At 41.9% G+C, this 13970-nt stretch overlaps 1 protein-coding gene across 3 annotated transcripts; it reads left to right on the plus strand.

Annotated features, from left to right (window-relative positions):
- The first annotated feature begins 472 nt into the window (after positions 1 to 472).
- On the plus strand, positions 473 to 9628 carry PDP1 (pyruvate dehydrogenase phosphatase catalytic subunit 1). Of its 3 annotated transcripts, XM_083867111.1 has the most exons (3): positions 473 to 618; positions 1026 to 1060; positions 4121 to 9628. In XM_083867111.1, the coding sequence occupies exons 2-3, from the start codon at positions 1030 to 1032 to the stop codon at positions 5770 to 5772; spliced, it is 1683 nt and encodes a 560-aa protein (XP_083723237.1). In that variant the 5' UTR covers positions 473 to 618; positions 1026 to 1029; the 3' UTR covers positions 5773 to 9628. The 3 variants fall into 3 exon arrangements, with proteins under 3 accessions (XP_083723237.1, XP_083723238.1, XP_083723236.1); XM_083867112.1 differs by lacking the exon at positions 1026 to 1060; XM_083867110.1 differs by lacking the exon at positions 473 to 618 and having other exon boundaries at positions 771 to 1060.
- Positions 9629 to 13970: the final 4342 nt, after the last annotated feature.

Genomic DNA, 13970 nt, shown 5'->3' on the forward strand with positions numbered 1-13970 from the left:
TGGAGAACGTGTGTGACGTTCTCCGCACCTGTTAAAAGACACGTCACGGACATGTCAGGGGAGCGGCCCCGGCCCCATTTTCCCCTGGCAAAGGCGCTCTGGGGCAGCTCTCCCGCCCCGTTTCCCCCTGGCAAAGGCTCTGGGGCGGCTCTCCCGACCCGTTTTCCCCCGGCAAAGGCTCTGGGGCGGCTCTGGGGCGGCTCTCCCGCCCCGTTTTCCCCCAGCAAAGGCTCTAGGGCGGCTCTCCCGCCCCGTTTCCCCCTGGCAAAGGCTCTGGGGCGGCTTCCCCGCCCCTCACAGACCCCCCGGGGGGAGGGGCCGCCACCGCCTTCGCGCCTTCCCGCCCCTGCGCGTGCGCGTGCGCGCGCCCGCACAGCCCCCTCCTTTCCCCGTCTCCCCCGCGCGCTCCCCACAGCCTCCGCGTCACGTGCCCGCCTTGCCCTCCTCGGCAGCCAATGGGCGGCGCGCCGCGCGCCGCAGGGCCCTTTATAAAGTCGCGGCGGCCGCGGACGGGCGTGAGGCGGCTGTCGGGGGTTTGGGAGTGGCGGGTGTGTCCGGGGCGGCGTGGTCCTGTCCTTCCCCCCGCTCCCCTTCCTGTGCCGCCCGGGAAAGGCCCAGGTCTGTGCCCGGGACGGGCGGAGGGAGGAGGAGGAGGAGGTGGTCGTGCTGGAGGCGGGCGGCTGGCTGGGGAGGGGCGGCCATGTCGGGGCCGCGCAGCGCCTGAGCGGGCAGCGCTCTCCGCCACAGCCAGAGCGGGCCCTGCCCCTCGCCCCGCCGGGAGGGACTGCGGGGCTGGCGGGGCTCGGGCGGTCCCCGCGGAGCTGGCTCAGTCCCATCGCTGGCCGAGCGGCAGCGGCGGCGCCGTGAGCCCGCAGAAGGGCTGTGTGTGCGTGTCTCCTCCTGTCTGCCGTCCCACCTCCGTGCCGGAGCTCTACGTCTTCTCTAACAAACTCTCTCTGCCTTGCTTCTCCCCCCGCCCCCCGGGCTTCTGCTTTGTGGATGTTGGCGGCTTCATGTTGTGACAGGAGAATGTGTGTATGTCCTGGGCCCAGGCGGATCGGTATGTATCTCCCTTGGGGGGCTCGGGGGGGCGGATGGGACCCGGGGCAGGGGCTGCTCGGCTGGGCTGTGGGCTGAGGCCGGAGGGAAGGATTAGCCGTGCTGCTTGTGTTGAATGCTTCTTGTTCCTCCTCCCCGCCTCCCCATCCTCTCCAGCTGGCTCATTCGGCTCTGTCAGGTACAGGAAAGGCACCCGAGTGAGTGTCTTTGCCTGAAGCCAGGGCTGTCTTTGGCACAGTGTTTTGGAGAAACCTGTGTAGTGTCAATTAGCCCTAATAGTGTAGCTATAACGAACGTTTATTAAAGAAAGATGGAACATTTTTCTATTTTATTTTTTTTAATGTAGTACTACAAAACCTGTAAATTGACCATCTGTCTCATTTTGGTCATATTACATTTACGGTTTGAAAAATAGCACTTGTACCCTGCTCCGGCTTGGAGAGATATTTACACTGGATTGATTCTAATATCTTGACAAATCTTGATTGAACTGTAAGATTTCTACTTTTTTTTTTTTTTTTTTTCCTCTGCCATCTTTTGATCAACCATAATGATCTTGGGATATTAATTATTTAAAGGGCAGGTGGAGTGTCTGGTTATATTCGAGGCAGCTGTGTTGGGGGTAAGTGGGAGAGACTTTAATTTCAGTTTAGATTTGGACACTTGGAATTAGGCATTTAATCAACTTGGAATTATTGCAGCTGGTACATGAAACAGGCTGATCTCTTAAGCTGGCATAGATCTGCTGTAAACGATATGACCTGTGGAAAATGTGAGGCAAATTTCTTACTACTTTGTCTTGGATTTCATGTAATATTTGATAAACTAGTGATTAAAAATCACAAGTATATCCTCTGGTGGCACTGCAGGACTGTTACAGCAGCAATACATTTGTATTTTTGCTTCATCATAGACCAGCCAAACTGTCAGAACAGTTGAGGCACCGCTGTGGGTCAGCACTGAACACAAATCTGAGCAGTCAGGACAGCTTGATCCAGGTGGAGTCTGATGGGAGACCACTACAGGTGCTGCTGTGGGCCAGGCACCTCCATAGGCCTTAGAACCAAGCAAAATTGTTGCTTTTAAATGTCACCTGAAGAAATATACATAACTGTTACCAAAATAGCTCCCATATAATTAGAAGGCAGTGAATAGAATTTAAAATCTATATTTGGAGCTGCAGTCTACTGCTGTCATGCTGTGTGTATGTGAAGCCTGGACCAGAGAGGCAAATGGCTAACATAAATTCAGTATGCAGCTGGAAGCTTCAGCCACTCCACTGCTCCTCTTTGTCTGGACTACAGCCTGAGCTCTTCCTGGTACCTGCACAACAGAAAACTTCAGTCTTCAGCTGCCAGTGGGAGACTCAGGAGAGTTTTTGTCCATGTACAACAGTCACTCATTAGTGCTAGGGAGTCAGCAAAGTTACAACAACATGGATTCTATTCTGCTTTCAGCACTTACATGTCATGTAACTGAGAAATGGACTTTACTCTGGTTTACTTAAAAAGAACCAACAAGCTTGGAGGGAAGAATGTGATTTGCTTCCCTTTCTTGAAACAGGGAGAATGGGGTAAAGCTTCATAAGTTTCCAGACACTTCTCAGCTGGCCCAGATGATCAGAATCGTGGCTTAAGCTATGGAAAGCTAATGGAATGGGGTGATGCAAAATGCAGTTTCTCCTGTATATTGCATGATCCTCTAGACTGAGTATCTGGGCTGCTGAGGTTGAGTCTCATCTGAAATACTGCTATGCCTGCTTGGCCAAAAAAAGAATCCGTTTAATGACTGAAGCACCTTGCATAACTCAGCAATATCCATTTCTTCAGTAAAACAATTTGACATCTAGCAGTGCTGATAGATTAGTACTTATGACTGCAGTAAGCCTTCTAATGTTCTTTTCTGAGAAAAATCTTTGGTGACGAAACTTGATCATAAGAGAGAAAATTGAATTTGCCTTTAAATGTGTGTACTTAACACAAGGCACAGTTCTACTCCATTTCCACTCTGAAATTGTCTCTCAAGTATTACATTGTAGAAGACTTCCTGGTAATGAGGCACAGTGAATCAGGCTTTTGAGAGGCACTCTCACTAATGTTGTGATTTGGTATGTAAATGGAGACAAGAAGGAGTATGCTAGTATATTCTTTTTTCAGGGAAGTGAAAAATATGGAAAACTTTAGATGTGGCAAGTAGCAGTAGAATATGTTGTCGGATACTAGTGGTTTATCTTAACACTGAACTAGCTTTAGAGTGTTGTGCAAGCCTCTATTCTAGTCATGGAAGTAAATGATTGGCATATAGGCTTTTGATTGAGTAGCTTTTTAAAGTGTTTTATAATCTTAAAATGTACTGGGATGGAATAGCTGTTGGAAAGCAGTATGTCCTTTCTACCTCTTGTACTTATATCTTAAGCTAGAAAATTGCTGTGCAGACTGCTGTGGCTATTTTGTATGTGTCACACAAGCTTGAAGTTTTACATGTGAAAGGGGGAAGAAAGAAACAAAACCCACTACTGACTTCTGATTGCATAAGGAATATCAGTTCTCTATCACCTACTTCTTGCTTCTGCTGTCTAAACCATCTTTGTTGTATATCATCTCAGAGTTGTCTCTTGTTCCTGTTGGATGCTTTCTTTTCTTCAGCCTTAGAGCTTTCTTCCTTGTGTGCCACATCTGTCTCTGTCAGCTGTGAAATCACCAGGAAAGCAAATACCTGTAAAAGTCTAGTGGCAGTTCTGTAGAGTGCCCCGTGCTCACTGTTGTGCTGTTGTTTGAAGCTTCATTGACTGTCTGGGTGATGCTTTCCCTTCCTGCCTGCTGAGTGGGTATAAGAGCTAAAATACCTATGCTGACGCACAGTGTAGCTTTCTTGTTACAGCCCAGTGTAGTGTCTATAAAACAAGCACCTCATAATGCCTTTCTTTGTCAAGTCCTTGGAAGTGATGAACTCTGTATAATAAGCAACTTGGTTAGGAGCTGTAAACATCTTAATACAGAATTCTGGGGAAAAAAAATCTGTTAGCTGTCCCGCTAAGCATGGTTGTTCTCTTGTCTTTCAGCAATTCCAGTCCGAAGCTCCAGGCTGCCATTGTTGTCTGATGCCATGCCAGCACCAGCTCATCTGTTCCCATTGATTCGTAGCTGTGAGATTAGCAGGATAGGCAGTACGGCCTGTTACTGCCACCATAAACATCTGTGTTGTTTGTCATCTCATTTTGCTCACAGTCACTTCAGATATGCACCGCAGAAGAAATTTGCGGCACTTTACAGGCCAAAGGAGCACTTTAATCATTTTATTCACACGAGGGATTATGCTTCTACGCCACAGAGGTTTTACCTCACCCCTTCACAGGTCAACAGCATTCTGAAGGCAAATGAATACAGTTTCAAAGTCCCAGAATTTGATGGTAAAAATGTAAGTTCTGTTCTTGGCTTCGATAGCAACCAGTTGCCTGCTAATGCTCCAATTGAGGACCGGAGGAGTGCTGCCACTTGTTTACAGACAAGAGGGATGCTTCTGGGTGTGTTTGATGGCCACGCAGGCTGTGCTTGTGCTCAAGCTGTCAGTGAGAGACTGTTTTATTACATTGCTGTCTCTTTGTTACCTCATGAGACTTTACTTGAAATAGAAAATGCTGTGGAGAGTGGCAGAGCTCTGTTGCCCATTTTACAGTGGCACAAGCATCCCAATGATTATTTTAGCAAAGAGGCTTCCAAGCTTTACTTCAATAGTCTAAGAACTTACTGGCAGGAGTTGATTGATCTCAACAGTGGAGAGACTACTGATGTGAGAGAAGCTTTAATTAATGCCTTTAAGAGGCTTGATAATGATATTTCTTTGGAAGCTCAAGTAGGAGATCCAAATTCTTTTCTCAACTACCTGGTACTGCGAGTAGCGTTTTCTGGTGCAACTGCCTGCGTAGCCCATGTGGATGGTATCGACTTGCACATTGCAAACACAGGTGACAGTAGGGCAATGCTTGGTGTCCAGGAAGAAGACGGATCTTGGTCTGCAGTTAGTTTGTCATATGACCACAATGCACAAAATGAACGTGAAGTGGAACGTGTGAAAATGGAGCATCCAAAGTCTGAAGAGAAAAGTCTTGTGAAACAAGATCGTCTCTTGGGTCTCCTGATGCCTTTCAGAGCTTTTGGTGATGTGAAATTTAAATGGAGTATTGAACTGCAGAAGAGAGTAGTAGAATCAGGCCCAGATCAGCTGAATGACAATGAATACACAAAGTTTATTCCTCCAAACTATTACACTCCCCCATACCTCACAGCTGAACCAGAAGTGATACATCACAGGTTACGGCCACAGGATAAGTTCCTGGTTTTGGCCACGGATGGGCTGTGGGAGACAATGCACCGGCAAGACGTGGCTAGAATTGTGGGGGAGTACCTCACTGGTGTTCACCACCAGCAGCCAATAGCTGTTGGTGGCTATAAGGTAACTTTGGGACAGATGCATGGTCTCTTAACAGAAAGGAGAGCAAGAATCTCTTCAGTATTTGAAGATCAGAATGCAGCAACTCACCTGATACGTCACGCAGTGGGTAATAATGAGTTTGGAACTGTGGATCATGAGCGACTGTCCAAGATGCTTAGTCTTCCAGAAGAGCTGGCTCGAATGTATAGGGATGACATTACAATTATTGTGGTGCAGTTCAATTCACGTGTTATAGGTGCATATCAAAATGAGGAATTGTGAATTTAGTGCAGTGAACTAGTTACTAAAGTTGTAACAAGGGCCAGTATGAGCAGCAAATTAAATCCACCCAAAAATAAAATTAGAAAAAGCCTTTGGCAAACAATTGTTCATTTGTTAGATTCAGCATATCTATTGTTCCTGCCTTTCCCCAGAGCTCTAAAAACATGGGAAGTGCTATTGACCCAATACAAAACTTTAAGAGGATGTCTTAGCTTGGGAATAGAGTTTTTTTATAACAACTTTGCACTATTGATTTCATTAATGCTGCTAAAACAATGTCTTGAATTGGGCAGATTTGGATGAGAGAGGAAGTAGGATAAAGAATTAACTATCAAAGATCTGGCTGTTCAAGAAACAGCTCACTTATAAAATATCTGCAAATATATACACTTAAGGAAAAGATAAGTAAAAAGTATTGTTGGATTTTTTACAGGGCTAATTCTTGCAATGGTTATCTGTGAATATATTGTCTGTTGTTTCTTCTAAGCAGGTCACTTTAACCAAGTAAGTCTTCAGTGTAACAAAGTTGTCTCACTTTCATATGGACAATGTCATTCACATAAGGATATTTGTCTAAGTGTTGACTTTCAATGCAGGTCTAAGCCATAATCAATACCTGAGATTGTTACAGCTTAATCATATCTTATGCATGGTAATTTCTAAATTTCTTGTGCATTAATACTTGCCTGTGGGTTTCTGCACAACTTGTAGGGCAATAATGCATTACAAAATGCAGCAAGATACCAGATAACTTTGTGGAGGACTTCAGTTTTCAGTATAAAGAAACTTTTTGAAAAGTCAATATTGTTAGTTAAGGCTGTATTTGCTTTCCTAAAGGTTATGTCCTTCATGGACTCCTCCTATCCCTGGCATTGCTTATCTAGTAAATAATTTTTCACCTGAAAAGATCAGGAAATCATTGCTGACCTCTTTGTAGCTTTGTAACTTGCGCTTATTTTCACTTCAGATATTTCAAAATGTCACATTATATGTCCTTCACTTGAACTAATATGTCTAAGTTGGGTTAAAACCTACAAATTACAAAAGAATTGAAGTATGGCTTGTAAATAGCATTTTAATTGGGAAACTCACTGGCATGCATGTGTATGTTCAGTGGCTATTTCTAGCAACTTCTTTTAGTTGTGTGCTTCTGGGCAGTTGGTGTATGCATGTTTTTACAGTCCAGAATGCTGTCACTGGGCAGTCTCTGAAATGGGTCTCTCTGGCTTGGAATGGTTGACTTTGAACTTAAAATATTGGCTATACTTGTGTGCCAAAATTGTTGGGCTTGTAATGGTAAAAGTAGAGGCTGGCAGCTAATTGGTCATCATTGCATCTATTTGAGGTATGTTGCATTGTATACTGATTTATTTTAACCTGCCCTTAGGTTAAAAACTGAAATGCCTGCTGGAATACTGGTCCTTGATGACTGAGAGAACACATTTAACTTTATTCCTGGGTTCTAGAGAACAATGATAGGTCAGCTTATTTCACTTTACCAAGGTGTTTCAGTTAAAGTAACTCCCTAGCCCTCATCATAGCTAGTTAAATCAACACTTTACCCAATTAACTAAAATATGATTAATTTATAAAGTGGCATTTTCTACTAAATATGTCTTGCCAATTAATGCTACTGTTACAGAGGGTGCACTTAGTTTGAACAATGAACCTGTCCTATAGTAAACATTGGCTCCTCAAACTCAGAAATGCTACATGTACTCAGTGGCCTGCAGCTTTGGTATGTCTCTACCTAACCTTAACTATCAGCATCAATATTGCTGTAAGGTTGATGATGCCTAACTTCACCTTCAAGATGTACATAACCCTTCTTTATTTGAAGGGAAAAGGAGAACTCAAAAATGCTTAGACAAGTACTGGCTGTTGACATTGCTTCTGTATGTTGTGTTTTGGTGACTGTGTCATTAACTAGGTCAATAGACTGTGTTCTATCATTTGAATGCAGTATGTATCTCAGCTGTTGCAGTATTTCACTTTCTTACTTTTTTTACTGTTAAAGCTCTATTAACATGCGTTAATGTATTTAACCTGTGATTGTTGGTACGGATTTGGTACAAGTCATAGCTAGAAGAAATGCACGTTGGTCCCATGGATACAACTTTTATTGAGGAGAAGCTGTTTTTTGTAGTAAAGATACTTAAGTATGGGGTCAGACAATATTTATGTATTGCTTGGAGACTTGCTCAGTATGTATGCAGTGAACAGAAGCAGCGTAACTGCCTGCTGAACAGGTGATCTGAACAAACATCTTTTAACAGATTCCAATAAAATGATCAATTATGCAGAAATCCATGTGTATTGAGTTGATGTAGAATGTGATATCTGTTCTGCTAGGACTTTGTTCTTTTGTGTGATCCCTGTTATGAATACATCAGATGGCCAGTAAAAGTACAGTATAAATGGGAACAGAGAATTGAGCTTCAGAGCACTTCAATGCCACTGCAAGGCTCAGTGCCACCTCGCATCAGGCATGCTGCTGCTGCCTCCCCCAGGCAGCAAAGCTCAAATCCTTCCATCACTATTGGTGCGTGTCTCAGTTCCCAGCACCTCATGAGTACCTTCAGGGGCAGTGCTGCTGAGGAAGCAGCATCATTTCACATCTTAGAGCTGTGTACTGTACTCTGTATCAAGTAATACAGCATTTCATCAACAGACTAAAATATGTGCAGATTAAACTGGGGCAAGAACAAGATGATGGTGAGCTAAACAGAAACAGCACTTGTGCCACAAGTTGAGGACACATTTGCCTTGTCTACCAGAATTGTTGCATTGTGGAAAGTACAGATATTGTGTGTGTAAGGGTGATGCTGGGATTACTACTTCAAATAAGAATTTCACAGCTGCAAATATATGGTTCAGCCATGGAGGATGGCTGAATCTTGACAGTCAACACAAGATTTACCTTAATCTTTAAAACTGCTGTAGGTGAATGTGTCAGTTCAACAGTAATACTGTATAAGAGGGGAGTGGGAGATGTGTTACCTGTATTTCTAACTTAAGGCTCTGTTAACTCTGTTCCCTTGTGTTCAGTGGTGTGTGCATTGTATTTGCAGTCCATCTGTCTAAATGCTGAAGCACAACCCACGTCAGTTGTGCAAAGAGTGTTGTTTCTAATTGAAACTCGTAGAACTGTACTCAAAAGCTTCCTTGACAGGTTTCAGTACTTATTACTCACACCACTGACTGTTGTGGTTGATGGCAAGTCCATGATGTGGTGGTTGTGTTTGCAATGCAATAGATAAGCCTATTGTTACAATGCGCTGGTTACATCTTCTGTTTTATTTGCTGCTTGTGAGTATTAATAATAAATTTCTGGGTAGAAGGAAAGGATAATCTGACTTTTGTAACTAGATCACAAATTAAGTGTAAGGTGGCAGGAGCATTGTGTGGCAAAACAAGAAGCAAACTGAGATGCATAAATGGTCTGTGTCTATCTGTTCTGCAAGGTTTGAGGGTAAAAAAAACCCAAACAATTTCTCTCATATATTGATCAGTGTGCAAGTCTTCTGAAACTGCATTTCTTGCAAATGACCTACCTAATCAGTCATGAAACTTTCCAGGCTTACATAAAACAACATAAGATAATACAGGCACCATTCAGTATATAACATGGTAAGCAGGTACTTTATTGTTTGTGGCAATCAATAACAAACTAGATTTTTTATTTTGTTTTTTTTTTTTTTTAGAACTTAACAAATAAAGGGAGTAGACTAAGTTTTCTAGCTCAAAAAGTAATGACCACCCAGTACAAGATTGTTCTAGGATTGTTCTCCCTATATCATCTATTTCTGTATTGAAGGAAAAAAAAAAGATCAAAAGAACTGCAAAGCATGTATCTGTTATGGTTCCTAGTCTGGGTAAGTAATCAGTATTACTGGTTCACTATCCTCATGGCAAATCTTTTTCTGAACAGAAAAATGCTTGCGTTATAGACTTTCTATTAGATTTCTTAGATAGAAAATGCTTTTTAATAAAACTTGTGAATACCAAACTATTTTTACGGCATCATTAACAAACTTTAAGATCCAGTTTTAATATCCAAAATGTGTACTTAGGGTAGCCTTTAATGTATTACCTCACGTCTTAATTGCAAAAATAATCCAGTTAGGGCTGTCTAGTTGGACATCATGTGTCATGTCACATGATGCTGAAAGACAGGAAAAATGCCTAATAAATAGGGAGATGATTGGTGTTAACGGAAAAGCACCCATGAGTGACACACAGCCATGCATTAAGCATAGTTTCATTCAAAAGCTCTGTATATTAATGAAATGAGTCTGTCAAAATTGCTATAAACCTGCAGTCATTAATTCTCTAGTCTTTCCTGTTGCTTCATCCCTAGTACTTCTTTGCCCACCACTGTGGTGGTGCTACACCTGAGCTAATAACAAGAATACTATTTTCCAGGATTTTGTGCGAGGTGATTAAAATGTCTAATAGCAATTAGTGTTCCCAGGTTCAGGGAACTGGGAGAGGAATGGATGTTGCTTTCCTAGTAGCACCTCTTCTGGAGGTGAGGGAAAGTAAATCTTTCTCTTAACAAAATCTGGCTGCTGTACAGAAGACCTGGCCATAGGATTTTTGGGAGGCATTTATTACTCCTGCTTAAAAAAAAAAAAAAAAAAAAAAAAAAAAAAGTGTATTCATTTGTACAGCATGCTACATTAGTGTAGCTGCCACCCTACTACTCTGGAAGTAGCTCAAATGTCCCTGCAAAGCTTGGTGTAGTCCTGTGTATGTACAAGCACTGTCACTTGTGGGCAGATCCCTTACCAGCTCTTTCCTAAGATGCCTGACTTGGCACATTTCTGTGTGAATGTTGAAGTGCCTGTTGGAGGTGGTGGAGCTGTGTTCAGTGCTGTGGGGTCTCAGTAGCTGTTCAGCCTGCTCCATGCCTACATTCAACTCCATTGAGCATAACAGAAGCTTAGTCACCTTGTCCACATGTAGGTAGCTCCATTTACATTTTTTCTGGAGGCAAATCTTAAATTTTTTTTTGTCGGTCTTTAAAGGTACACTAGTCCTGAAGTTTTTGCATCTGCCACTTTTGCATAATTACTTTGGTCTTTTTATTGTCTTGTACCAAATATTCCTGTAATTAGCCCTGTTCTAAGGGCTTGTTCTTGCTCTTTTGTTCTTGAGGAAGTGCAGCTCAAGCTCCAGTGTCATATTTCGTGTTGACCTACACAGATGGTGTGTAGGATGTCACTGCTGTGCTCTGCAAGGTGTTGCTGTTACACCAAGGGCTCTTTTTATCTCCCCTGCTCCAGAGCCCTGCCAGTGTTCAACACTTAAGTGAGCAACATACGATTTCCTTGGCATAACCTCTGAAGCCTGCACTTGGAACAGTGTTCAGCAGTCATTCTTGCTTGCATGAATAGGAATCTGTAAAGCTTCCAACGCAGCTGATCAGAGGAATCTATGTTCTATTCCTGCTTCTACAAAGTTCAATCCTAAGAACAGCTCGACAGAAAAGATGATCCAGGTCTTTACAAGTCCCTCTTAATATGAAAAGTAAAATATCCAAAATGGAGGAGACAATATCTTTTTATCAAAATAGTCCAGCTTGTAAAATGCTGAAATATTAATAAAAAATGAAAGAACAGAATCTGGACTTACAGTTGGTAGTACAGAAGGCAGAAGAGTCTTCTAGCATGTGGCTTGGCAGCACTGTAGTATGGCAATGCAAGGCAGTCCTGTGTCTGTCTTCTGAGGCTGATCTAGAAATGAACTAAGTACCATTCACTGCTTAGCAAACACTAAAGAGGCTGAGAAGCTGTATAGCTCTATGTCAGAAAGACAGATAAGCATAAAATGATGTAAATTTTTGACAAACACTTTGTGTTTTTAGTATTTGGGGCTTTTTTACATTTTGGCCATGTTTATATAACTTCATGCCAAATCATGTTCCAACAGGTGAAAAGAGTGTATCTTCTATAGAATCAAGGTGTAAGAGACTTCTTAGAGCTGAGGAAGGCTCCTGATCACTCCTACTACTTAGTGAAGAATATGTAAGGAACTTGTGACAATCTAATTGACAAAAAAAATGCAGTGAAAAGGTCACACAAGATTAGGGCCCAAAAATAACATAGGTTTTCCAAGTTGGTAGATGGCAAGCATTTAAGCTGGTGTACTGCACTTTAAAGCCACTCTATCATACAAAATTTGGGGAATTAAAATTAGCTATGACAAGAGTTTAGACAGTTGAAATACATAATGACTGAATTGATAAAGGACAATTCTGATGTCTGCTGGTTTTGCTAACCTGTATTAAAATAGAAATACTGGTGTGTTATGGATCTTATTTCTCAATGATTCACATTAAAGGAGCATTTGAAGTATATCACAGCAGTGATCTTAAAAGCTCAGTTCTGGAGTCAGAGAATCATAAAAGTTGCTTTGATATGAGATCGGGTGTTCCCAGGGTACCTGCAGGAAGAGTGCTTGGAAGCTCTTGCTGCAGCAACTAACTCTTAAAAAAAAGGTGACACAAGGTCTGTGTAGCTACTGAAGAGACATAAAAAGCCCATCATAAACTGTGAAGCAGTGACTGAAATGGCAATAGGAAGTTAGGAGACAGAGTCAGAAAAGTGACAGAATGTGGAGTATTTCTAAAGTACACAGAAATACAGGAGTGTGAATCCTAAAAAAAAAAACTAGGATAAGGTTGGAAAATGTAAGGGAGAAAAAAACTCTTATAATGTGTCTTTAAAGCTGAAATTGCACACATGAAAGAAAACTTAGGTATGTGTCATAAAACTACTGCAGAAGGCAGCACAGTAAACCACAATGATGTCAGATGAAGAGATAGGTCTTGCATTGGTGACATGGTCCTGCTCAGAAAAACAGCCAGCAGATCAAGAGATCAGAAATTACTGAATGTCTAAGCTGAAGATCAGAAAAAAAAAAAAACAACCCAAAGCAACACAAGCTGAAAAAAGGAACAGCTGCTGTTCTGATTTTTAAATGTTTCTGTGCAAATATGAAAACAGATACATAAATCATCAAAACAAATGTATGTGTGCAGGGAATTTAAAAATCCAAGGGCAGTGCACATTACAAAACATTACTTTCCTGATTTTTACATTGCGATGGTACCTCAGTATAGAAGACAGAAAGAAAGCTGTGAATGAGGATGAAAGAAAAAAGATCAGAAAAAACTAAGTAGAGGAAAGCAAATGAGACCTGAGGAGAACTTGTTACTTCATTTTCTTTTTCTGTCAGTCTTCTCGTTTCTATGATATGTGTGTGGTTTTTTTCTGAGGTTGTTGAGCCTCGGGCTATGTTTGTAGACCATGGAAAGTTAAGTTTGGCTTAGAATGCAGTTAAAAGCAACTACATGCTGACATTTTCACAGTTGTTAAAATGCCAAACTGGAAGTTTTGCTCTCCTGCGTTCCACCAGTTGCTGCCCAAATGAATGCTAATCGTTGTGGCATTCCCTTGTTCAGCAGGTTTTTCTTGTCCTCCATACCTCAGGTGAATGCTGCTATCCTGAAGACAGAGAGTTCATTTTGTCTGTCTTAAATCATGCTCACCCAAGAGCAATGCTGCAAGTATGCAAATGGTGTTCATTTGCATTCCTGAAATGGAACGTCCTCAAGGCATTTGGAGATCCTGCCAGTCCATCAGAGACACTGGGTCAACTACTACCAAAGAGGGGAGTAAATAATCAGATGAGTGAATTGTTAGTAAAACTGGGAGTGTCACACGATGCCTGGCAGCTTCATAGGCAGAGAACTGAAATTCTTATCACAGGACAAAAATATGACTTTTGTGGATGTTTCATTTCCAGAACCTTCCTCTGAGATAAATTTAGTTGCCAGAATATTCCACTGGTGGCAATTTAGTAAAACAATGAATATGTCTATATGGATGATGTGATTGTTGGGGTAGAACCTGCCAGGAACATGACTGCAACATACATTTTGACTTTGCAATAGCAAATTGATCAATAATTGACTGAACTAAGCAAAAAATTGCATTCTAGAGCATTTGATTAGCAGGGACAGTAATACATCCACACCTGACAGCAAAACATAACAGGAAAGCAAAACCCAAAGTAAATAGAAGATTTTACTCATTTCTTAAGCTTTATAATTTTATAGGCAGTCCTATATATAACATGACAATAAAAGCATTATTGGTCTGGATGAACATTTGTAAAATATGAAGTAAAAT

The sequence above is a fragment of the Zosterops lateralis genome (assembly GCF_965231275.1).
Source record: "Zosterops lateralis genome assembly, chromosome: 1".
In the NCBI taxonomy this organism is placed as follows: Eukaryota; Metazoa; Chordata; class Aves; order Passeriformes; family Zosteropidae; genus Zosterops; species Zosterops lateralis.